Raw genomic sequence first — 26,519 nt, 5'->3', positions numbered from 1 at the left:
GCAGGACCCCCGGCAGGAGAGTAGTCGACGGGACCTCCAACGGCACAGGACATAGGGTTGGTAGGACCCCCGGCAGGAGAGTAGTCGGCGGGACCTCCAACGGGATTGGACATGGAGCTGGCAGGACCCCCGGCAGGAGAGTAGTTGGCGGGACCCCCAACGGGACAGGACATGGAGTTGGCAGGACCCCCAGCGGAACCTCCAACGGCACTTCAGTAGGGACTTGAGTTGGGACTTGAGTAGGAACTTGAGTAGGGACTGGAGAGGGAACTCGAGAGGGGACTCGAGAGAGGGCTTGAGAGAGGACTTGAGAGGGAACTCGAGAGGTGACTTGAGAGGAGACGAGAGAGAAAGAGAGAGAGAGAGAGAGAGAGAGAGAGAGAGGGCTCGAGAGGGAACTCGAGAGGTGACTTGAGAGGTAACTCGAGAGGAGACTCGAGAGGGGACTCGAGAGGGGACTTGAGAGGGAACTCGAGAGGAGACTTGAGAGGAGACTTGAGAGGGGACTCGAGAAGAGACTCGAGAGGGGACCTGAGAGGGAACTTGAGAGGGAACTCGAGAGAGGGAACTCGAGAGAGGGGACTCGGGAGGATACTCGAGAGGGGACTCGAGAGGAGACTCGAGAGGGAACTGGAGAGGAGACTTGAGACGGTTGGTTCGCCAACAGAACACGAGGGGCTGGAGAGCCAACAGGAGACGAGGTGCTGGAGTCGGCCGGTATGCTGACAGGACTCGGGGAGCTGGCGTTGGCCGGTACACCGACAGGACTCGGGGAGCTGGCGTTGGCCGGTAAGCCAGTCCTGGAGCCGAAACTGGAGTCGGGACCATGGGTACTGGGGCCGGTACTGGAGCCAGAACCATGGCTGCTGGGGCCGGAACTGGAGCCGGAACCATGGCTGTGTGGGCCGGTTCCGTAGCCGGAACCATGGCTGCTGGGCACGGAACCGGAACACGGGACCATGGCTGTGTGGGATGGTACTGGAGCACAGAACCATGGCTGTGTGGGCCGATACTGGAGCATGGAGTCATGGCTGCTGGAGCCTGTACTGGGGCTGGAGCCATGGCTGCTGGAGCCTGTACTGGGGCTGGAGCCATGGCTCTTGGGGCTCGGGCTGCTAGCTTGGCCTTACGACTCCTTCTCTTAGCAGCCGCCTGAAGGCTCCGTGGACCTCCATAAGCCAGACGAGTTCCAGCATACGACTCCTGGACAGGAGCAGGAACTGGGGCAGAAGCATGGGTTGACTTCAGACGGAACCCACCGAGGCGTATGGTGCCAGGTTGGGAAGACAGGGAGCTAGCATGCCTGGGGCTAGCAGGCCAGGAATCCCACACCGGGATCATGGCTGTTGGAGCACGGACTGGAATCCTGGCCCTGCGTCTCCTAGAGGCTCTTTGGAGACTCCGTGGACCTCCAACAGGACCGTAGTCGGATCCGAGGAAAGGGTTAGAAGCGTCGGACCAGTCCTCAGGACAACTTGTGAAAAGCTGTAACCACTCCGGCAACAAACTCCTCAACCAAGGCATTTCGGCCACCTCCATTTGTGCCTTCTCGAGAATAGCCTCTTTGTCCTTTCTAGAAGAAGTTCCTTTCCACTCGGCATCATAACATTGTAGAGAAAAGTCTAGATCGAACAGATCCAACTCAAACTCATGAAAATCCGCTGGGTCCATTTCTTGGTTGGTGCTTTCTGTTACGCAGAGTGAAGCAGGTAGGACCCAAACGCAGATTACACTTGACAATACCTTTATTTCAAGGACTTCAAATAAACTTGGACAAACAAAACACTCTTCGGTGAACTGGGTCACATACAAAAGAAGCACCAACACTGAACACAGGAGGAGACAAGACTAAATACAGGGAGGGGTAATCACAAGACGAGAAACAGCCGGGCAGGGGAGGAGAAACACAAGGGCCACAGGTGAACACAATCAGATAACTAGACACACCAGGGAAACTAACGACAGGAGGAAAAACCCAGGGAAAAGGACCAGACAATAACCCAGAGGAAAACATGACATGGAAAACAGCAAAAACACCCAAACCTACAAAACTACAACCGTGACAAGAACTTAGGAGTGTGACATAATTCACATCATCATCTCATATCAAAATAGGCTAAAGCTACTTGCATTCAGTGACTTGATTTTTTAAATGAAAACCAGGGATATCTTTTGTTTTGCGGTTCATATCTCATTAAAAATATCTAATGTTAGTAACTATTAAAGAAAGAATGGGGACAATTCTGTTTTAATGTAGTTTGACCGTTGTAACTGCTGTGCAGACATGCTGATAAAATAGGGCTTCTAACTAATTACCTTAAATAAACTCACTTAATTTCATTAATGAAACCAGTTCAATACGCATTATTATTATTCTTTATGAGCGCAGTAACGGTAAGGTATCTAATGACTTATTTATCTAGTATTCCATCACTTAATAACAGAGATGGTCAAATTGAAGCAGAGACATTGTGAGAGGGCGATCAAGAAAAGAGAGCGAGGGTGAGGGAGTTTACAGATGAAACGACACAGAAAGACAGAAGCACAACAACAAGTATATTTAGGTGTTTTTTTGTAAATAACCGACGGTGTCAAGAGGAAGTAAAGTCCCCTGGTTGGTCCCCTATACTCTCACTGCCATGAGAAAACTCAAAATCAATTTTCCAAAATCCGACACTAGAGGTGGTCTTAAAAGCATATTTAAAAACGGGGACAGATTGATCCGGGGATTGGCCACCAAAGCCAGGCGGGCATTTGGTATGATCACCATAGCATATATGGCCTTTGCTTCCAGCCGTTAGATTGTAAACAAAGTCACGTTACTGGGGGCAGATGACAGCGCTGACTTCCGGTGTGTTTCCCGCAGCGAGACGCTACAATACTAATTGTGGGCTTACGCCTATCATGTTTATTCGGCCAAAACCATAGGGCCACAACAGAAAATAAAAAAAAACCTCTCACTCTCTCCAGAGGGGCAGGTCAGACAAAAATGGCAAACGGGCCATTTCCCAGGCAACATTAGCCCGTACCTGTGCACGTCCCTGCTAAAGTAGCAAGGTCAGGTGAGACACTGGAAGAATAGAAAGAGGCAGTCAGAACAGGACATCGCTTCGGCCTTGAGCTTCGGGTGAGCTCCACTCCCACGCACAGCTAGGAAGCAGCGTAAATGGAGGATTCCACTATCTGTCTGCAAAGCAGCTTTAGCGAAAAACAAATGACGTATGATGGCGACAGAGTAGGGAGGGACTTCCACAGGCCGGCTGAATGCTGATTGGAGGATCGTGTTGCCAGGAGACTTTTTTCTAAGTCTGTGCACCAACCAAAGAGAACCAAGTCTAAACCACTGTATCTCTTCAGCTAGTCTTGACCAATCATAAATGTACGGGCAACGCCCTGTGTAATAAAATGTATTGATAGACAAGTTTCAGGACTCTTTCCGGAAATAGACAGACAGATTACAGCCTTTGCTGCCTGTGATTTATGTGACCGGACAGAGTCCTTGGCCAAGTGAAAATATATATGTTGCTCTCTTATAATAAATAGTTAAACTTAGAAGTTGTTTTGTCTTTCCTGGAATTTTGAACACAACAGCGCCTCAGTCCGGCTGTATTCCCCTCTAAGAGCTGATAAGCCATCCAATGTGAAGTTGGAGCTAAACTGGTTGGATTCTGACAGCGAGAACAGAGCAAGGGGACATTTTCCATGATTAAGTTTAGACCCTGACCCTGAGGAGATTCTGTCCATACTAAATAATTGCTTTTATGTTATTTATTCCATTAGAAATGTGTTTCACGTCTCCAGATAATCCATAAAAAATACTTTACATTTTTTTAAATGGGTTAACAGAACAAAAAATTAAAGATAGGTTTCTTACATTATTCAAATGTATGAATGTATTTGTGCTCTGACATGTGACACAGTAAAGTTGGTGTATAATGAGCTCCATGGAGGACGAAGGTTGGTGATAAAAGCGGCATCACAGCTTCATGTTCACTGAGATGCTGTCTCTGTCTGTACGTGCTTCATTATAATCTATATTAATGTTATAACCAGGGGTGCACATAACTTTTTTGCCCTGGATCTGGCACAACATGTACATGGGTCCACCCACAATCATGGTCACACACTTGACCTCATCATCACCAGAAACATACCTGCATCAGACCTAAACATCTCTGATCTTGGAGTGTCTGACCATAAGGCTACCTCCCTAACGCTGACAATCCCATCCTCCAACCAGCCACCCCCCACTGAGAGAGTCATGAAGTACCGAAACATCCATAATCTGGACACTCCACTTTTTCTCAAATCCATAACACCAAACCTTTCAACTGATCTCCGTTCGTTTTCCCCCGACGACATGATTGAGCTCTACAACGACACCATGACCACCACGCTCAACATCCTGGCTCCGGAAAAAAGGAGGAAAGCTACTTTCCAACGGTCCTCCCCCTGGTTCACGGATGACCTCCGCCGCATGAAAACCTGCGGTCGTCAGCTGGAGAGACTATGGAAGAAGCAGGCTCTCGCCGTCCACCTACTGGCCTTCAGAGAACACCAAAGTGCCTATGCTACTGCTCTAAAAAACGCCCGCTCTTCATACTACTCGTCAATAATAGACAACGGCAAAAACAATCCTAGAACCTTATTCTCCACTATCAACCGCCTTCTCAACTCCACCAACACAGGCCCCCCAGCTGCCTCTCCAGAACTCTGCAATAACTTCTCTGTGTTGTGACTCGACAGATATGTTAGGTTTAGTTATGTTTTAATCTAGTTTTGTGTTTTGATCTTGTCACTTCCTGTTTTTATTTTGAAAGTAATCTTTCCTGTCATTCGAGATCCCACATTTCCTGCCTTTGTGTGTTTCCCGCCCGTGAGATTGCTTGGCCCTGCCCTGATTGTTTTCACCTGTGCCCATCCCCCTCACCTATATATAGCCCTGGTGTTTCTTTGTTCCTTTGTCAGTTCGTTATGTTTCATGTCGTGAGCACCTAGGCCTTTTGACTCCTGATACCTACCTTGCGATTTAGACCTTTTGCCAAGTGAGTTTTTGTGTTGCTGTACAACTTAGTTTTGGCTGTTTAACTACTTTCTATTTTTTGAAAGTACGATTTAGTTTTTGTTATTAAAGAACATTCTATTTTTGGACAACTGTCTCCGAGTCCTGCTTTTGGGTCCTGCGTCCTGTGTCTCGGTTCATAACACTCTGCTTTCTTTAAGACCAAGATCGCAGATATCAGAGCAACCATTACAGCCTCAACAGTAGCTCGGACCCCACCCACCTGCTCTCCCTTCATCAACGGCATCACCCTCTGCAGCTTCAACGAGGTGACATCATCTGCACTGCTAGCCATTAGGGGTGTTGAAAATAATCGTTTCTACGATGCTTTGCGATGCGGACGTGGACGATTCGGTATCGATGCAGTGATGGAAGATAATCGGTTATAGCGTAGAAACGTTGGTTCCTGATTTTCCGGCCGCGGCTTTACTAAAACGTTTTTTTGTTGTCACTTTTTAATATCAAATCGGTCGGTGACGCAGAGATCAGGGAACAGACGTGACAGCGGCACAGCAACACCAAACACGGAGCAGTCTGCTTTATCCACCAACCCAACACCACCAGTCCAGAACCAACAGCAGAAGGACCCGCTCTGAATCACTCTGTGTCGCTGCGGCACAGGGATTTATGTTTTTCAAAAATAATCACGTTACAATCTTGTCAGGTTTTTGGTGGATTTAATTAAGTCTTGGATTGCAAAGTATGAATGTCCTCTAGCAATTTTCAGACGATATACGTGTGTAAAGTTTGTGAAGGCAGGAGGAAAAAAACTTCCGCGATCACCGTCTCCTCCGTTCCTCTAAGCCCCGCCCCCCCTGAAAATAATGAGTGACAGGCTGACAGTGACCCGATAGAAACTTTATTATTCACTTAATCACTGAGATATAATGAAGCTAATTTAATCTCATACATTTATGGAATTTATATAACAGTAAGACAGAGAATAAGTGTGCACCCACATGCAGTATTTTTGTTTGTATATGCTATTGTAAATACTCCTGTTGTCTGCTGTGTTCAGACTCAAGTCCTGTGTGTGATGCCACATTCAGGACATTCAGTGTCCTTTTTTTTAACAGAAGACCGTTGCTAGAAGCTGCAGCTAGACTGCAGAAGCATTATTTTTTTGTTTTTGAGGATGGAACAACTTCACACACGGAGGCTAGACCTACAATTCATTTATTTTGGTTTATAAATTAATGTCAAGACATTTATGTTATTGATTTCTGAAGCACTTTCTAAATAATAAAAAGAGAGTTCATATGTATTTACTGCATGTATGCATTGATGAAAAATAAGCCATGTGCAGTAATATAGAAAATTGAGGATGCAACGCATTGGTATGAATCGTGATGCATCGGGATGCATCGGGATATCGAATTGAATCGAATCGTTGACAGGATAATCGTAATCGAATCGAATCGTGAGAACAGTGAAGATGCACAGCCCTACTAGCCATATTGGGGAAACCGAAGCCTACCAGCTGCTCCCTCGACCCCATACCCACCCCGCTGCTAAAAGCCTGTTCGCCAACCTTGGTTAATTTCCTGACAACGCTCATCAACAAGTCACTACAGACTGGTGAGGTGCCTGTCCATTTCAAAACAGCAGTTGTCACCCCACAAAAAAAACAAATATCGACCGAGAACTCCACTCCAACTACAGACCTATCTCCAACGTCCCGTTCCTTGCCAAAGTACTTGAGAAGGTCGTGGCCGCACAGCTCCAGTCTCATGTGTCTGACAATAAAATGTACGAAACCTTCCAATCAGGTTTCCACCCTGCACACAGCACAGAAACAGCCCTAATAAAAGTAACCAACGACCTGCTGATGGCAGCCGACTCTGGGTCACCCAGCATCCTGGTCCTACTTGACCTGAGTGCAACTTTCGACACAGTGGACCATACCATCCTCCTCCACCGCCTCGAAACCTACACCAGGGTGACGGACACGGCTATGAAGTGGTTCTCCTGCTACCTCACCAACCGGAAGTACCACGTGTCTCTGGGGGGTTCCAGGTCTGATGACACCGCAGTGACATGCGGGGTCCCACAGGGCTCAGTGCTGGGTCCGATCCTATTTCTAATCCATCTATTACCTCTGGGTCATATCATCAGACAACATAACATCAACTTCCACTGCTATGCTGACGACACCCAGGTCTATATCAAAACACAACCCAATACCACCAATACTATCCAAACACTAAACACCTGCCTGGAAGACATCCGCTCCTGGATGACCACCAACTACCTCCAGCTCAACAGCAGCAAGACGGAGGCAATCCTGATAGGCACCACCGACCAGCTTGCCAAGGCCGCCAACATCAGCCCCTCCCTTGATGGTCAGCTCATTTCTCTCTCCTCCGTTGTCACCAACCTCGTTGTATGGTTTGACCCCACTCTGTCTTTCCAAGCCCGTATCAAACACATCACCAAGACCTCCTTCTTTCACCTGAAAAACATTTCCCGACTGAAGCCCTCACTCTCAACTGATGACACCAAAAAACTGGTTCATGCACTCGTCTTCTCAAGACTAGATTATTGCAATGCACTCCTCTCTGGTCTCTCAGCCAAATCCATCAACCGCCTGCAACTTGTCCAGAACAGTACAGCCAGAGTTCTCACCGGTACAAAAAGGTCCGCACACATAACCCCCTACTTGCACAACTACACTGGCTCCCAGTCCACTACAGGATCCAGTTTAAGGTTCTGCTTCTCACTTACAAAGCCCTGAATGGACAAAGCCCAAAATACCTCTGTGACCTCATCCATACCCAGACATCTACCCCCTCTCTCCGCTCCAGCCACGCTCCTCGTCTTTACATCCCCCGAACACGTCTCCGAACAATGGGAGACCGAGCCTTCTGCTCATTCGCCCTGCGCCTCTGGAACTCCCTACCAGATCAGCTGAGATCTGCCCCTTCCACCAAGGTCTTCAAAACCGGCCTTAAGACCCTCTTCTTTCGGCAGGCCTTCCAATAAACTTTGAGCATGGTACACCTGGAGGATTGCCATTTTTATCGCTATCTCCGATTTTTTATTTGAATTATTATTATTATTTGTTTAATCCCTCAAAGTGTATCAGTGTCCTTTGTTGTGAAGCGCTTCGAGATTTGTCTTGGCAGATGAGAAGCACTATATAAAATACATGTATTATTATTAAATGTATTATGTGTGGGAAACTCTGCTATCTTACCAGTTCTTATGCAACTCGCAAATATATCTCTCTCTCTCTTCGCTATCTCTCTCTCTCTCAATTGCGTTGGGGCGCAAATGCGCGTTTTTTCATATGATCCGGTGCTCCTTTTTTGGGCGGGGGGGTGCGCACCAGTTTATGTGCAACCCTGGTTATATTAATGTTTCACCAGCTGGATCCAGGTCAGTTTCTCCTCATGTTTCGTGTTCCTTGTTCTAATGTTAGTTTAATATTTCAAACATATTTATTGCACTTGACGTACACACACTGATGGCGTAATTTCCACTGGGGACAAGGGGGGACATGTCCCCCCCACTTTTCAAAATCCCGTTTGTGTCCCCCTCCACTTTACAAATATGTTTATTTTAATTTTAACCGCAAGCCGTCATCGCCACGGAGGAGCACACAGCCTCTGTGAGCGAGCGAGACAGAGAAAGAGAGAGTCTCTCTCTCTCTCTCTCTCTCTCTCTCTCTCTCTCTATCTCGCTCTCCTCTCATCTCTCTCTCTCCCTCTCTCCATCTCTCTCTCACTCTCTCTCTACATCTCTCTCTCCCTCTCTCTCTCTCTCTATCTGTCTCACCTTTATCTATTACATATAGTTGTAAAAAGTAAAGTAAGAAATCATTCCAATGTGTACTATAGGACAGTAAAAAAACAAAACAGTTAAAAAGAGTGATTAGTAAAATATGCATAAATAAAAAGAAAGAATACTAATTTGGTAACATTAGATACGATTAAACAAGTTTAAATGATTTGTTATTGGTTGTGATCATATTCTAAAGATGTGTTGATCATTGAAAAGTATACAGCTCCCTTTCATCTGAGTGTTGAGAGCTGTATCCATCAATTCATTTTGTGCTCGAAGTGCACCAGATTGACCCCCGGACCCCAATAGAGGATGTGAGATCCATCCCTAAATAAAGCAGGTTAACATAATTAAATTGCAGTGAACCTGCTGCCAGCATTACAAACATATTAATAATAATAATAATAATAAATAATATTTTTATAGCGCCTTTCAGGAAACCCAAGGTCGCTTTACAAGTCGGGTAGGGGGGGGGGGGAGTAGGGGAAAAAAGGCAGACAGGTTAAGGGGGTGGGGGGGGGGGGGGAAGTAGCGGAAAAATAAACCTATTAAACTAACTATACAGTGGCGAAAGCCTTGGTAAAAAGGTGCGTTTTGAGGGCTTTTTTGAAAATGTCCAGGGTTGGGGCGCTGCGGATTTCGGGGGGGAGAGAGTTCCAGAGGGTGGGGGATGCCACACTGAAGGCTCTGTCACCAAAAGTCCGCAACCTGGTGCGGGGGGTGGAGAGGAGATCCTGTCCAGATGATCTTAGTTTCCGGGATGGAGTGTGGTAGCGGAGAAGGTCAGACAGGTATTGGGGGGCGAGGGCATGGAGGGATTTGTAAGTCAGAAGAAGGAGTTTATAGGTGATACGGTGCTTGACTGGGAGCCAGTGTAGGTGGATCAGGGTGGGGGTGATGTGCTGCCAGGGCTTGGTGTGAGTGAGCACCCTGGCAGCCGAGTTCTGCACATACTGGAGCCTGTCCAGGGCTTTACTGGGAACCCCGAACAGGACTCCGTTGCAGTAATCCAACCGGGAGGAGACGAATGCATGAATGAGGGTCTCGGCCACGGAATCAGTGATGGTCGTAGACGGGAGATGTTCCTGAGGTGATAGAAGGCAGACTTAGTGACGGATTTGATGTGTGACTGAAATGAGAGAGTGGAGTCAAGGATGACACCCAGGTTACGGACTTCGGGAGACGGGGAGATGGAACAGCCGTCAATGTGGAGGAGGAGATCCCCAACCTTCCGGACCAGTGCTTTGGGGGCCACAACCATGAGCTCAGTCTTCTTACTGTTGAGTTTGAGTAGATTTGCTGTCATCCAGGTTTTTATGGCGTGGAGACAGTTGACCAAAGACTGTGGAGGGAGCTGGGCGGATGGTGAGGTGCTGAGATAGAGCTGAGTGTCGTCAGCGTAGCAGTGGAAATTGAGACCGAATTGACGTATGATCTGGCCAAGGGGGAGCATGTAAATGGTGAAAAGTAGGGGACCAAGCACGGAGCCTTGGGGGACACCATGGTTGACTGGGGCCGAGGGGGAGGATGAGCCGCTGATGCTAACAAACTGAGACCTGGTTGATAGATAGGACTGAAACCATGACAGAGCTGTGCCAGTGATGCCAAGGTTGTTAGAGAGGCATTTCAGGAGGACTGTATGAGAAACAGTGTCAAAAGCAGCAGAGAGGTCGAGGAGGATGAGAATACTGATTTGTCCGGAGTCAGCAGCGAGAAGGAGGTCATTAGTGATCTTGAGGAGGGCGGTCTCTGTGCTGTGATGTGCTCTGTAGGCTGACTGTAGGGGTTCGTAGAGCTCATGGTTGGACAGATGTTGATGAAGCTGGGCGGCGACTGCTCTTTCCAAGGTTTTGCTAAGGAAAGGAAGGTTGGAGATCGGTCGGTAGTTGTTCAGCTCCTCAGGGTCCAAACCAGGCTTCTTGAGGATGGGAGTGATGGAGGCGGTTTTGAAGCAGGAGGGAACTATACCAGATGACAGAGAGGAGTTGATGATGTCTGTTATGATGGGGCAGAGGGTGGGAAGGCAGGCCTTGACCAGCACCGTGGGCATGGGGTCAAGGGAGCAGGTGGAGGCCTTAGCATTGGTCACCAGCTTCGAGACCAGTGGAACATCCACTGGGGAGAAGGAGGAGAGAGAGCATTGGGGATTGAGGGGTTGAGCCGGGAGTGTGCATTTCTGTGTCAGGGGCCAGTGCAGAGAGGGGGAGGGGGCGGGCACCAGGAGTTGTTGATGAATGGAGATTGAAAAAAGTTGAGGAATTTGGAGCAGAGGTCAGGAGCTTCAGCAGTGTGCGTGGCAGGGAGGGGGCGGAGCTGTCGGTTGATGGTGGAGAATAAGGATCTGGGGTGATTTTGTTGTGAGGTGATGAGGGAGGAGTAGTAGGCGGTCTTGGTCTTGGAGAGAGCCTCCTTGTAGGACCTTACATGGTCCACCAGGGCCATACGGTGGACGGTGAGGCCAGTTCGTCTGGAAAGCCGCTCCAACCGACGACCAGTTTGCTTCATTGTGCGAAGATCAGAGGTGAACCATGGTGCCGGGCGGAGAAAAGACACCGTCCGGCTTCTGAGGGGAGCCAGAGAGTCCAGGCTGAGAGAGAGGGCAGTGTTGTAGCGGGCCACCAACACGTCCGGCGAGGTGTCGGAGAGAGCCGGGGCCATGTGGGTTATGAGGAGGTCTGATAGGGCTGATGCACTCACTGATTTGCTGTCTCTGAAGGTGATTGTGCGCCTGGGGCGCTGCTTGGGAAGGGGGATGGGGATGGTGAAGATGATGGCATGGTGGTCTGATACTGCCAGGTCTAGGCGCTGCAGATGAGAGGGGGGGGCACCAGTGGAGCAGACTAGATCCAGCGTGTGACCTTTGGAGTGGGTGGGGCCCTGGACATGCTGTGTTATGTTGAGGCAGTCCAGAAGTGACAGAAATTCTGTGGCAAAGCTACAGCTGGAGGAGTCGACGTGGATGTTAAAATCTCCCAGCAGATAGGTGGAAGGTGATTTAGAGCAGAGAGAGGACAGATCAGGCGTTATAACACTTTTTTCCATGAAAATGATTTTTATTCACTATCATGGGGCTATATAAATCAAATTCCGGGTAATTAGGAGCACAATTGTACCTTTTACTATTTAAATGTATTTGTATTATATATTTTTGGGCTATTAACGTGACATTTATGGGTGACTTTGTCAGTTTATGGAGCTTAGCCCACAATTCCCAGTGGTTACAGGCCGAATTTGGGAGCTCATAGGCGGCCTGCCATGTGCCCCCACCCGTGGAAAGCAGAACAAAGTAAAGAAAACGGTCAATTATATCTTAAAATAATCAAAAATTAAGTTATAAAAAATTCTCGAAAAAACGACAGAGTGCCAACGGAGGAGGGGCTCCAAAAAGCTCAATTCTTTGGCGCTTCGGGCGGAAGCCCCGGACACACTTTCCACTCCCCCGTTGGATTTTACAACGGAGAGGGGAATCGAGACCTTTTCAAGCTACCATCCGCACGATATCTGAAACCCAGTTTTTGAGAGGACTGAAAAAAAAAACGGCTGTTTCACATCATGGAGGAATGTGTCCGCTACATGAGTGCTTTGGCTCGGATACAATTGTTGCATGGAGACCCCCCAGTATGGTTCTTACAAAACTTTAAGTTTTTTAACTGGTCTCTGGAGGAATGCAAGGGGAGCTGTCAGGGACACTATTTTCGGATACAATTTCTCCATTTTCACCCCTTTTCTCTGGTTCTCCCAAAAGATAACAGAGTTTTTCCTGACTCTGGAGGAATGCAAGGGGAGTTGTCAGGGGACTCTACCCGGGTTATGAGGCACTATTTTTGGATACTTTTTTCCATTTTCACCCATTTTCCCTGGTTCTCCAAAAACTTGAATCTGACTATTTTGCCAGTGGAGGAATGACATGGGAGTTGACAGGGGACTCTACCCGGGTTATGAGGCACTATTTTCGGATACTTTTTTCCATTTTCACCCATTTTTTATGGTTCTCCAAAAAGTTAACTCAGACATTTTCTGACTCTGGAGGAATGTAAGGGGAGTTGACAGGGGACTCTACCCGCCTTATGATACACTCTTTTCGGATACTTTTTCACATTTTCACCCCTTTTGTCTGGTTCTTTTTCTTTTTCTTTTTCTTTCTACCGGGGGCACCATCCGGTCCTGGCTGCCCCCTGACGGCCTTTGTCCAGCCCCCCCCCAACTCGACCGTATATTAACGGATTTTGTCCATTTTTGCTGCGTTCTTCTCCTCTCACCTCACTGATCGAATGGCAAACGCAACCCAACATCAGAGGGCCTCCGCCGGCCCGGCCTCGTGCCGGTGCTCTGGCAGTCAGTTCCTCCAAACTGCGGGTTCTTCTCCTCTGACCTCACTGATCGAATGGCAAACGCGACCCGCCATCGGAGGGTCTTCTCCCCTGGTCCATGTGCCGGTGCTCTGGCTGTCGGTTCCTCTGGCTGTCGGTTCCCCCGAACTGCGGGTTCGACTCTGATGGCCGGGAGGGTGTGCTGCGTGGGGGTAACCCTGCATGTCTCTTACCTCCGGGCCGACCGATATGAAGCGTTTCCAAGACGAACCGTCTGACTCAGGGGTCCACCACCACGGGTTCCGCAGCGGGGTGGAAGTTCCACCTCCCCCACTTCGCCGCGGAGTGCCAGGCAAACATCAGTTTCTCTAATCCTCCACTGTTGCATAGCGGCCTTAGTCGGCTGCGGCATTCAGCAATTGGCCTTGCTTCCGGGCACCAGTTCCCTCAGGACCACGGCTCGGTGGCTTCAAATGATATAGGGTCGACCCTACTTCATCACAGGCTACCTGTTTGATCCTGCGTAACAACCAAATATGCTTGTCTGCAAAGAGGGAACTGCCTGGTCCTGCTCTGGGTGTTCCTCTACGGCTAGTGTCCAGCCGTCAGCTGTGCTATCAGCAAATTTGACCCTCCATTGGAGGGCCTCTTCCCCGGGTCCACGAGCCGGTGCTTGGCGGTCGGAAGAATGATATTTTGCAGGACATGACGGAGCTCAGGAGTCTGCACTTTGAAGCTCCTAGAGCTGAACAAAGATATGTGTATTTGCGTGAATGATGGAAATAAACAAAGAATGATATTTTACAGGACAAGACGGAGATAGGTGTATTTTCATAGCTTTTTGGAAAATACACCAAATGTGATATTGCAGGGCAATACGGAGCTCATTTACCCATGTGATGTTGTGCAGTACATTACTGAGCTCATTTAAACGACATGGAGTGCCAGGGGCACTAAGGGGCACTAAGGTCTGACCCGGGATGTCCTTATGTGTTTAGTCAGAGTGAGAGTGCTTGAGTATGGGTAAAAAGCTTTGCCAGGTGCACCCACCCGTGGAAAGATGAAATATGACAAAACAGTTAAAGTGTGAACCTCCAGCACAGGGGGGGGGGGGGGGGGGGGGGGGGGGGGGGGGGTGCCGTGAAGAAGGCCGAATATGGTTGCTGATGGGCGGACGGTAAAGCACCACAAAATCCACCCCCCTTTTAGGGTTTCCAGGGGCATGAGGTTCTGTAGGGTGTGAACATCTGGGTTTAGTCCGTGGGGGAGTGCTTAAGTCCGGGGGCCTGGGGTCTCACGGTGTGCGAGGTTATGGAAGTGCGCATGTTAGGGAGACATGCTGGAGCTGCTTAGTCCGTCCTTTGGGGCTCTGTGAATGGCCACAGAGAGGTGGTTTTCGCGGTCTGTCTCCTGGAAGTGTGAAAAAAACCTGTTTGCCTTTTGCCTTTGCCTGTGAGTTTGAGACCCTGCTAACAGCAGTGAAACCTGCTGCCAGCATTACTAACATATTAATCAGGCGTTTTTTAACACTATAGCCCACAATTCCTGGAGGTTCCAGGCCGAACTTGGGAGCTCATAGGCAGCCTGCCATGCGCCCCCACCCGTGGAAAGAAGAAAAAAAGTAAAGAAAACGTTCAATTATATCTTAAAATAATCAAAAATGAAGTTTAAAAAAAATTCTCGAAAAAACGACTAAGTGCCAACAGAGAAAGGGGCCAACCCTTCGGCGCTTCAGGCCAAAGCCCCAGACACTTTTGCACTCCCCCGCTGTAACTTACCAACGGAGAGGGGATCGAGATCTCCCCTCCTCCGTCAAAAACATTCATTCAAGTTTTTCAAGCTACCATCCTGCACGAAATCAGAGGAATGTAGGAGAGTTGTCAGGGGACTCTACCCGCCTTAAGAGACACTATTTTGGGATACAATTTCTCCATTTTCACCCCTTTTCTCTGGTTCTCCCAAAAGATAACAGAGTTTTGCCTGACTCTGGAGGAATGTAAGGAGAGTTGTCAGGGGACTCTACCCGCCTCATGAGACACTATTTTCGGATACTTTTTCTCCATTTCATCACCCCTTTTCTATGGTTGTCCAAAAATGAACTCAGACTTTTTCTGACTCTGGAGGAATGCAAGTGGAGTTGTCAGGGGACTCTACCGGTTATGAGGCACTATTTTCGGATACTTTTTTCCATTTTCACCCATTTTCCCTGGTTCTCCAAAAACTTGAATCTGACTATTTTGCCTTGTGGAGGAATGACATGGGAGTTGACAGGGGACTCTACTTGGGTTATGAGGCACTATTTTCGGATACTTTTTTACATTTTCCACCCCTTTTCTATGGTTCTCCCAAAGTTAACTCAGACTTTTTTCCTGACTCTGGAGGAATGTAAGGAGAGTTGTCAGGGGACTCTACCTGCCTTATGATACACTATTTTCGGATACATTTGATCCATTTTCACCCCTTTCTATGGTTCTCCCAAAAGTGAACTCAGACTTTTTCTGACTCTGGAGGAATGCAAGGGGAGTTGACAGGGGACTCTTGCGGGCTCATGATGCACTATTTTCGGATCCTTTTTTCATTCTCAGCCCTTTTCCATGGATGAATTCAAACTTTTTTTTTTTCATTTTGGTCAATTTGACCCAGTTCTGGTACCGCATTGCCTGGAGGATAGGGCCGAGAGCACACTTTCTTTGCATTACCCCGGTTCTATTACTCTTTCCTCCTTTGACCATAAAACGTGTTTCCTGCTGGGATACTGCCTGGTTCCGGGGCACCCCAAAACCCTCTCATGGTCGGGGCAACCATGAATTGATGCATCAGACCCAATGTTGCCATCACCAGCCCCGTGTTGGTGCGTTAGGTGGGACCATTTAACCCGGTGGTAACCCAAGTCCTCCCTTGGTCCGTGTACCAGGCATTGAAGCAATCGGACCCATTATTGCAATCACACCGGTTACGCTAACGCATATAAACGGAGAAACATAAAATAATTTAAATTCAATTCACTTTTGTCTGTTTCAGTAAGGATGTCGTCCGAAGATGCCCGGTGTGCAGACTCTTCTATCTGGCTTTGAACAAGCACCTTAAGCACAAACATGCAGTGCGGAACTTGGAGGAAAGAGGCATCATTCTTAAAATGGCCAGTGGCAGAATAAATGTTCGGACCAAACCCTGTCCCATCACAGGGTGTTCGTATGCTGGGAAGAAACTAGACCGTCATGTAACTCATGACCACCCTGAGTTCTCCCGAGATGAGGTACATCAGGTCCTGGCAAGGCTGAAGCATAGTGTGGCCCTGCAGTTGCTACATGACCTCCGAGAGACCAATCCCATCATTGGAATGGCTACATCATTGGGTATAGACAATGAGGAGGAATACCCGGTGCACCCTCCACCCTTCTCCCCACATACTGAGTGTGACGAAGAGGACTGCAGGCAGGTGATGCTGGAAAATGTGGCATTGAGGGCTCAGAAGGATGCCCTCATTGATGAGGTGAAGACCCTGCGCTCCAGGCTGAACAAGGGGCTAAAACCCAGGTAGAGTGCCACTGCTGCTGTGCTTGAGGAAGAGGAAGAATGTATACAATTTAAGGGCCTGGCAATCTCAAGTACCTCCGGCATAAACACAGTAGCCTCCGGCAGCAATACCCCTCTCAAGACCCCCGGTCAAGACTGTCATGCGGTCCCCCAGCAGCCTCCGGCAGCAATACCCGTCTCAAGACCCCGGTCAAGACTGTCATGCGGTCCCCAGAAGCCTCCGGTAGTGAGACCCCTCTCAAGACCCCGGTCAAGACTCTCATGCGGTCCCCAGCAGCCTCCGGTAGTGAGACCCCTCTCAAGACCCCGGTCAAGACTGTGGTGCGGTCCCCAGAAGCCTCCGGTAGTGAGACCCCTCTCAAGACCCCGGTCAAGACTCTCATGCGGTCCCCAGCAGCCTCCGGTATTGAGACCCCTCTCAAGACCCCGGTCAAGACTCTCATGCGGTCCCCAGCAGCCTCTGGTAGTGAGACCACTCTCAAGACCCCGGTCAAGACTCTCATGCGGTCCCCAGCAGCCTCCGGTAGTTAGACCCCTGTATGCCAGAAGACCCGTGCGTCCGTCTACAATAAGCTGAAAGCTAATCTGGCTAAGGACTAGCACTCTCCTCACTGGTCCACTGGGAAGGGACGGGGGAACACCATGCGTGAAATCACGTTGCCTCAAAGCATGGAGACGTACATTCAGACATACAGGCATCATTGTGAGGGTGTCGCACCGACAGTAAAACGGAAAGAAAATTGTCTGTCCAATGTCAGCTGGATAAAGAACTTCCTCGTATTCATGGCCCATGGTGTTAACCGGCTGTCAGATTGGCTGTCCCTAAAAGACACAAAGAGGGTCCGTGGCTGGAACGAGTATATTGTAAAGTCGGGCCGGGCAGTCACAACATCGCTGTTGTTCCTGAAGAATGTGAACCATTTCCTGAGGTACTTGTCTGAGTCAAAGCTCCGGGGGTGCAGGCTCACCCAGTCTGATATGACCCACATCATCAGAGAGGTGAAAGCTAACATGAACAGCGAGTCTGTCACTGTCGCGCATCCCTGATCTCCTTGACCTGATGGCTTGCAATCCGACCTCAATCACCCAGTACCTGCTATATGGCTATCTAACCCTCCATTGGAGCCTCCTCTATGGCCACCGTCCGGGTGTGTACGCAAACATGACCAACACTGAGGATGACTGATTCTACGCGAATATGCCTGGAATAAAGGAGGGATTGAAGATCCGCTCCATGTTCAGGGTGGCAGCAGCTGCAGCAGCATCATCGGAAGGAGTTCTACCACCATCAGATACCTCCGAAGAGTGTAATTAGGACACACCCTCTGATCCCCCTTTTTAAAAAGGGGAACCACCACCCCGGTCTGCCACTCCTTCGGTACTGTTTCCGAATTCCACGCAACGTTGATGAGACGTGTCAACCATGACAGTCCCTCAACACCCAGAGCCTTCAGCATTTCTGGGCGGATCTCATCCACCCCAGGGGCTTTGCCACTGTGGAGTTGTTTGACAACCTCAGTGACCCTCCGGGAGAATGGTGTTGATCCCCCGTCATACTCCAGCTCTGCCTCTAACATAGAGGGCGGAGTTGTCGGGTTCAGGAGTTCCTCAAAGTGTTCCTTCCAACGCCCTAACACTCCATCAGTTGAGGTCAACAACGTCCCATCCTTACTGTACACAGCTTGGATGGTTCCCTGCTTCCCCCTCCTGAGGTGTCCGACAGTTTTCCAGAACAACTTTGGTGCCGCCCGAAAGTCCTTTTCCATGTCTTCTCCGAACTTCTCCCACATCCGCTGCTTTGCCTCGGCCACGGCTGAGGCTGCTGCCCTTCGGGCCTGTCGGTACCTTGCAACTGCCTCGGGAGTCCCCCGGGATAACAAATCCCTGAAGGCCTCCTTCTTCAGTCGGACGGCTTCCCTGACCACCGGTGTCCACCAGGAGGTTCGAGGGTTACCCCCCCTTGAGGCACCTAAGACCTTGAGACCACAGCCCCCCCCCCCCACACACACACACACACACATTTAGCATGGTTTAAGAAACGGCCTCCGTGTTACAGGACAGGTCTGGGGGTTCTCACTCTTCACACACACACACACACACACACACACACACACACACACACACACACACACACACACACACACACACACACACACACACACACAGGGTTTAAGAAACAGCTCCGTGTTACAGGACGGGTGGTTTGCAGACTCTTTGCACGGAGCAGCACAAAAATGAAGTCAACACATATCGACCCTGAATATAGTCTATGTTAAGAAGGAGAAAGGTTTTAACATATATTCAGTTTTTAGTAAACATATGACAAATATGTGAGGGTGACGAAGTCAGAGCATCGTCCTCTGAGCCGGGGCCCAATGTAACCCCTGCGTGTATCTGACACCTGAACATATTACTAACATCAAACAAAGCATTGAATTAATCAAAGGAACGCTTTCAATATTTACTATTTTAAGATGTTTCTGTCTGTTTTACATTAACTTGACATTGCCTTCTCAGAACCTCCCATTCCAAACAACATATTTGTGATTGGCAGATGACCTTTAATGAATTTACAATGAGCTCCACGGAGGAAGAAGGACGGTGATAAAAGCAGCTTCACAGCTTCATGCTCACTGAGATGCTGTCTCTGTCTGTACGTGCTTCATCATATCTACATTAATGTTATATTAATGTTTCACCAGCTGGATTCAGGTCAGTTTCTCTTCATGCTCACTGAGATGCTGTCTCTGTCTGTACGTGCTTCATCATATCTACATTAATGTTATATTAATGTTTCACCAGCTGGATTCAGGTCAGTTTCTCTTCATGTTCACTGAGATGCTGTCTCTGTCTGTAAGTGCTTCATCATATCTACATTAATGTTATATTAATGTTTCACCAGCTGGATTCAGGTCAGTTTCTCCTCATGTTCACTGAGATGCTGTCTCTGTCTGTACGTGCTTCATCATATCTACATTAATGTTATATTAATGTTTCACCAGCTGGATTCAGGTCAGTTTCTCCTCATGTTCACTGAGATGCTGTCTCTGTCTGTACGTGCTTCATCATATCTACATTAATGTTATATTAATGTTTCACCAGCTGGATTCAGGTCAGTTTCTCCTCATGTTCACTGAGATGCTGTCTCTGTCTGTACGTGCTTCATCATATCTACATTAATGTTATATTAAGTTTCACCAGCTGGATTCAGGTCAGTTTCTCTTCATGTTCACTGAGATGCTGTCTCTGTCTGTACGTGCTTCATCATATCTACATTAATGTTTATATTAATGTTTCACCAGCTGGATTCAGGTCAGTTTCTCCTCATGTTCACTGAGATGCTGCCTCTGTCTGTACGTGCTTCATCATATCTACATTAATGTTATATTAATGTTTCACCAGCTGGATTCAGGTCAGTTTCTCCTCATGTTCACTGAGATGCTGTCTCTGTCTGTACGTGCTTCATCATATCTACATTAATGTTATATTAATGTTTCACCAGCTGGATTCAGGTCTGCTTCTCCTCTTGTCTCGTGTTCACTGTGATGATTGTCTGCAGGTTTATGACTCATTTCACATATATGCCATATAACCACTCTTTAATAATTGTGATTTGCTCATGTCTGCTCTGAGATTATGTTTCTTCTCTGTTTTCATGATTAATCATATATTAACATTCTTTAAATGAATGTTGTAAATATTAATGTTGTGGTGTATATTAACATTATGGTCTAAACAGGTGCATTCAGGGCAGTTTCTCCGCCTGCTTCGTGTTCACTGTGATTATCTTTCTGCCTTTCCTGATTCATTATAAAACAAAAAATACATGAACTTTATATTAATGCTGTATATATTAATGTTATATAAATTGAAGTTAATGTTGAAACAGGTGGAGTCAGGTCTGTTTCTCCTCATGTTTCTCGTGTTTCGTGTTCACATACATTCGATGGTTCACTGTGTCGATGCATAATGTTATTAATGTTTCACCAGCTGCATTCAGGTCAGCTTCTCTTCTTCCTTCGTGTTCCTTGTGATGATGTTAGTTTAATATTTCACTTAATAAATGTTATTTTGAAGTCATATGTATTAATGTTCTTTACGCTGTGATGTGTCTGCTTCTTGATGAATAGGTGCATTCTGGTCAGTTTCTCTTTAAGTTCCCTGTGATGATGTTTCTGTGTGTTCATGATTCATTATAAATATCCTTTAAATTGTCGGTAATGACATTATTATGTGTTGTGTTACTGTTATGTAATAACATGATTGTTTAACAGGTGGATTCAGGTCTGCTTCTCCTCAGTTTCGTGTTCATTGCGATGATGCTTTCGCCTGTTTCTGATTCATGATAGATATTTATCATTGACTTATACATTAATGTTAAAGCAGATATTTTAGTATCTGATTAATTAAACTGTGAATTCATATTCTATGAATACACGTTTTAAATATGAATGTTAAATAAATGTGTTCTAAATATTCCAGTTTCATTGTTCCTACTGTATATGTCAATGTTGATATAAACTAATGTTATATCCTTTATTAAATGTTTTCATAAATAATGTCAACAGGTTGGTTAGCTCTGACTTATTGCTGTTGTTTTTGTTGACCTGAGGTCACAGCGTGTTGTTTGTTGGGGTCTCCTCATGACGTCAGCAGGGTTTAACGTGACCTCGTCTCTGACGCTGGTCGGTTTCTCCTCGCTGTCTGGCCACAGCTCGCTCTTATTCTTCGTGTTTTTGTTGCTGTACCTCTTCGTGTTGTTCAGTGACTCTCTGGTGATTTATATCATCTGTTCGCAGCGAGCTCTTCACCGGCCCATGTTTGCCTTCGTGGCATCAGTTCTGCTGAACTCTGTCACAGCCAGTACTGTGTTTTATCCTAAACTTCTGTCAGACCTGTTGCTGTCCGGCGCCGGCTTGGTGCAGGTGTCCCGGACTTTGTGTCTGTGCCAGAGTGTCTTAGTTTCCTCTCTTGGTGGAGCTAGCTTCATGCTGTTGTCGGCCATGGCCTTTGACCGCTACCTGTCCATCTGCCACCCGATGCACTACGCTGTGCTGGTAACTCCTGCCAAGGTGGTGCTGATGCTGCTTCTCTGCTGGATGCTGCCCTTCATTGGAGGGGGAGTCACAACGCTGCTGGCGAGCCGCTTACCGCTCTGCAGGGCGCAGCTCAACAGGGTCTACTGCGACATCTACAGCATTGTGAGCCTGAGCTGCAGTGGTGCTGAAGCGCAGCTGAGTGGAATATTTGGTCTGCTGATTACAGCAGTTATCATATTCCTTCCCGCCGCCTTCGTGCTCTTCTCCTACGCTAGGATCCTCTTCATCTGTCTGCGGCGCTCACGTAGCTTCAGCAGCAAAGCTCTACAAACCTGTCTTCCTCACCTGCTCGTCTTCTTTAACTATTCCATCTGCATCTGCTTAGATCTGCTGCTCCGCCGCCTGCAGAGCAACAGAGAATCTGACTCCACCCTCATCACCTCCATCCTGATGATGCTAGTACCCACTGTACTGAACCCCGTGGTGTACGGACTGAAGTTAAAGGAGGTGTTCACGCATGTGAAGAGGCTGCTGAGGTGTCGCAGAGACAGCTGACCCCAACACTGTTTGATTGCTGTGGAGGCTATTTTTATATAACATTAGAAAGACAGATTAATATTATTACATTATACGCTTATTGTGCTAATTTTATGTTGCTGTGACTTTGAGATAAATAGACGTTTTTAGCTTGCAATACGAAAGTAGCAAGGTCAGGTGAGACACTGGAAGAATAGAAAGAGGCAGTCAGAACAGGACATGGCTCCGGCCTAGAGCTTCGGGTGAGCTCCACTCCCACGCACAGCTAGGAAGCAGCGTAAATGGAGGATTCCACTATCTGTCTGCAAAGCAGCTTTAGCGAAAACAAATGACGTATGATGGCGACAGAGTAGGGAGGGACTTCCACAGGCCGGCTGAATGCTGATTGGAGGATCGTGTTGCCAGGAGACTTTTTTCTAAGTCTGTGCACCAACCAAAGAGAACCAAGTCTAAACCACGGTATCTCTTCAGCTAGTCTTGACCAATCATAAATGTACGGGCAACGCCCTGTGTAATAAAATGGATTGACGCACGAGGTTCGGGGCTCTTTCCGGAAATAGACAGACAGATTACAGCCTTTGCTGCCTGTGATTTCTGTGACCGGACGGAGTCCTTGGCCAAGTGAAAATATATATGTTGCTCTCTTATAATAAATAGTTAAACTTAGAAGTTGTTCTTTCCTGGAATTTTGAACACAACAGCGCCTCAGTCCCGCTGTATTCCCCTCTAAGAGCTGATAAGCCATCCAATGTGAAGTTGGAGCTAAACTGGTTGGATTCTGACAGCGAGAACAGAGCAAGGGGACATTTTACATGATTAAGTTTAGACCCTGACCCTGAGGAGATTCTGTCCATATTACATGTCCCTCCCCACTTTTCAAAATCGCGTTTGTGTCCCCCCTCTTTACAAATATGTTTATTTTATTTTTTTAACGCAACCCGTCATCGCCACGGAGGAGCACACAGCCTCTGTGAGCGAGAGAGAGAGAGAGAGAGAGAGAGAGAGAGAGAGAGAGAGAGGAGAGAGAGAGAGAGAGAGAGAGAGGAGAGAGAGAGAGAGAGAGAGAGCACACCTTTATCTATTACATATAGTTGTAAAAAATAAAGTAAGAAGTCATTCCAATGTGTACTATAGGACAGTAAAAAAACAAAAACAGTTAAAAAGAGTGATTAGTAAAATATGCATAAATAAAAAGAAAGAATGCTAACTAAGTAACATAAGATAAGAATAAACCAGTTTAAATTATTTGTTATTGGTTGTGATCATATTCTAAAGATGTTTGGATCATTGAAAAGTATACAGCTCCCTTTCATCTGAGTGTGGAGAGCTGTATCCATCAATTCATTTTGTGCTCGAAGTGCACCAGATTGACCCCCGGACCCCAATAGAGGATGTGAGATCCATCCCTAAATAAAGCAGGTTAACATAATCAAATTGCAGTGAACCTGCTGCCAGCATTACAAACATATTAATCAGGCGTTATAACACTTTTTTCCATGAAAATGATTTTTATTCACTATCATGGGGCTATATAAATCAAATTCCGGGTAATTAGGAGCACAATTGTACCTTTTACTATTTAAATGTATTTGTATTATATATTTTTGGGCTATTAAAGTGACATTTCTGGGTGACTTTGTCAGTTTATGGAGCTTAGCCCACAATTCCCGGTGGTTACAGGCCGAATTTGGGAGCTCATAGGCGGCCTGCCATGCTTCCCCACCCGTGGAAAGCAGAACAAAGTAAATAAAACGGTCCTTTTCCACTCCCCCGTTGCATTTTACAACGGAGAGGGGAATCAAGACCTTTTCAAGCTACCATCCGCACGATATCTGAAACCCGGTTTTTGAGAGGACTGAGAAAAAAAACGGCTGTTTCACATCATGGAGGAATGTGTGCGCTACATGAGTGCTTTGGCTCGGATACAATTGTTGCATGGAGACCTCCATGCATGGTCGGGGAGGGGAATAAAATGAAATGGCTCTTAGTACTGTACACGGTCACATTTTGCAAGCGGGTTCCACACAAGTGCAACAACACACTCTCAAAGGCTCGGAGCGCCAAGCACATTTTTTGAATTGTTTTCATTTTCTTCCCCTCTGCCACCACAAGCCTGTCAGATGCTAAGCTCCAGAAAGTTTGACATTTTATTGAAAAAAAGTTCTCGGTGGGTGAAGGTTCCCATATTTCAGATTCTTGATCTATGCCCTATTTAGAGGCCCCCTGTGAAAAAATTATCTCTTTAGCCCTTTTCAAAGTATTTCAAACACTCAGCTTCTCAAAAGGCCTTAACGGAAGGTTTTGTTACATTTTAAGCCGTAACCTTTGACATTTTGTTGCACCAGAGGCCTAAATCTGCATCTGCTCTCCGAGACGGTTAAAATGACATCAAGCTCACAGCGGTCGGACCTTCCTTTGTGCCGTAAAGGGCACCGTACGGCATGGAAGCGTGACCTTTGACCTTTGGAGCTTTGTTACATTTCAAGCCGTAACCTTTGACATTAGGAGCAGCAGAGGCATCAATCTGCATGTACTTTCGAGCCGGTTCTAATGAGAGCAAGCTCAAAGCGGTCGGACCTTCTTTTGTGCCATATAGGGCACCGTATAGCATGAAAACGTGACCTCTGACCACAGTTTTGACCTTGTTGAAGGTCGCAGGGTCCCCACATTTTGCAAGCGGGTTCCACGGACGTTAAGCAACACAATCTCAAAGTTTCGGAGCGCCAACCACATTTTTTCTATTTTTTTCAATTTCCTCCTCTTTCCTCACCACAAGGGTGTCAGATGCTAAGCTCCAAACAGCATTATTTGAGAAAGTTTGACATTTTATTGAAAAAAAAGTTCTGGTTGGATTAGGGTTCCCATATTTCAGATTCCTGATCTGGGCACTATTTATAGGGGCCCTGTGAAAAAATTATCTCTTTAGCCCTTTTCAAAGTACTTTAAACACTCATGCAGCACTGCGGCTTCTCAAAAGGCCTTAACGGAAGGTTTTGTTACATTTTAAGCCGTAACCTTTGACATTTTGCTGCACCAGAGGCTTAAATCTGCATCTGCTCTCCGAGACGGTTACAATGACATCAAGCTCAAAGCGGTCGGACCTTCCTTTGTGCCGTAAAGGGCACCGTACGGCATGGAAGCGTGACCTTTGACCTTTGGAGCTTTGTTACATTGCAAGCCGTAACCTTTGACATTAGGAGCAGCAGAGGCATCAATCTGCATGTACTTTTCGAGCCGGTTCTAATGAGAGCAAGCTCAAAGCAGTCGGACCTTCCTTTGTGCCGTCAAGGGTACTGTCGGCATTGCGAATGTGACCTCTGACCTCCGTTTTGACCTTGTCGAAGGTCGCAGGGTCCCCATATCTTGCAAGCGGGTTCCACAGACGTTAAGCAACACACTCTCAAAGTTTCAGAGCGCCAACCACATTTTTTCAATTTTTTTCATTTTCTGCCCCTCCCCACCACAAACCTGTCAGACCCTTAGCTTATGAGAGGATTTTGTGAGAAAGTTTGACATTTAATTGAATAAACATTTCTGGGTGGGTAAAGGTTCCCATATTTCAGATTCCTGATCTGGGCACTATTTAGAAGACCCTGAATAAAAACGGACACCCCCCCCATAAGTATAAGTACACAGTAAGTGAATACTTGTGTTACTGTGTAATATTTGGTAAGTGGGACCCATATTGGGTTGACGGACACCCCCCCCCATAATTACAAGTACACAGCAAGTGAATACATGTGTTACTGTGTAATATTTGGTAAGTGGGACCCATATTGGTTACAAGTACACAGCAAGTGAATACATGTGTTACTGTGTAATATTTGGTAAGTGGGACCCATATTGGTTACAAGTACACAGCAAGTGAATACATGTGTTACTGTGTAATATATGGTAAGTGGGACTCATATTGGGTTGACGGACACCCCCCCCCATAAGTACAAGTACACAGCAAGTGAATACATGTGTTACTGTGTAATATGTGGAAAGTGGGCCATCATATTGCCTTTGGGCCACCCCCCATGCAGTATAAGTACACACTGGTGAGAAGAGCGCCATCTATTGTCCAATACATGCATACACACTCATATGCTGTGTGAGTACTCAAATAGCCTGCCGAGCGACGGTAAAAAGTCGAGTCAGTCCCTCCTCCTGGATATACTGCCCACGAGTATGTTATCCCAATGAAAAGAATGTCCATGCCGGCAATAGGCGGCTTACCAAACTTTAAGTTTTTGAACTGGTCTCTGG

General features: G+C 47.2%; 1 protein-coding gene across 1 annotated transcript; it reads left to right on the top strand.

Moving 5' to 3' along the window:
- Window positions 1–21,335: 21,335 nt before the first annotated feature.
- Window positions 21,336–22,286, top strand: LOC117558107 (olfactory receptor 6N2-like). Its single transcript, XM_034234093.1, has one exon. It carries the CDS (start codon window positions 21,336–21,338, stop codon window positions 22,284–22,286), a length of 951 nt encoding a protein of 316 aa, XP_034089984.1.
- The last annotated feature ends 4,233 nt before the right edge of the window (window positions 22,287–26,519 follow it).

This window comes from Gymnodraco acuticeps, unplaced genomic scaffold (assembly GCF_902827175.1).
Source record: "Gymnodraco acuticeps unplaced genomic scaffold, fGymAcu1.1, whole genome shotgun sequence".
Taxonomy (NCBI): domain Eukaryota; kingdom Metazoa; phylum Chordata; class Actinopteri; order Perciformes; family Bathydraconidae; genus Gymnodraco; species Gymnodraco acuticeps.
This window is presented reverse-complemented; position numbering and strand designations above follow the sequence as displayed.

Bases quoted from the DNA above. Each gene is read 5' to 3' on its own strand.
- LOC117558107 (XM_034234093.1), top strand. From the start codon at position 21,336: ATGACGTCAGCAGGGTTTAACGTGACCTCGTCTCTGACGCTGGTCGGT.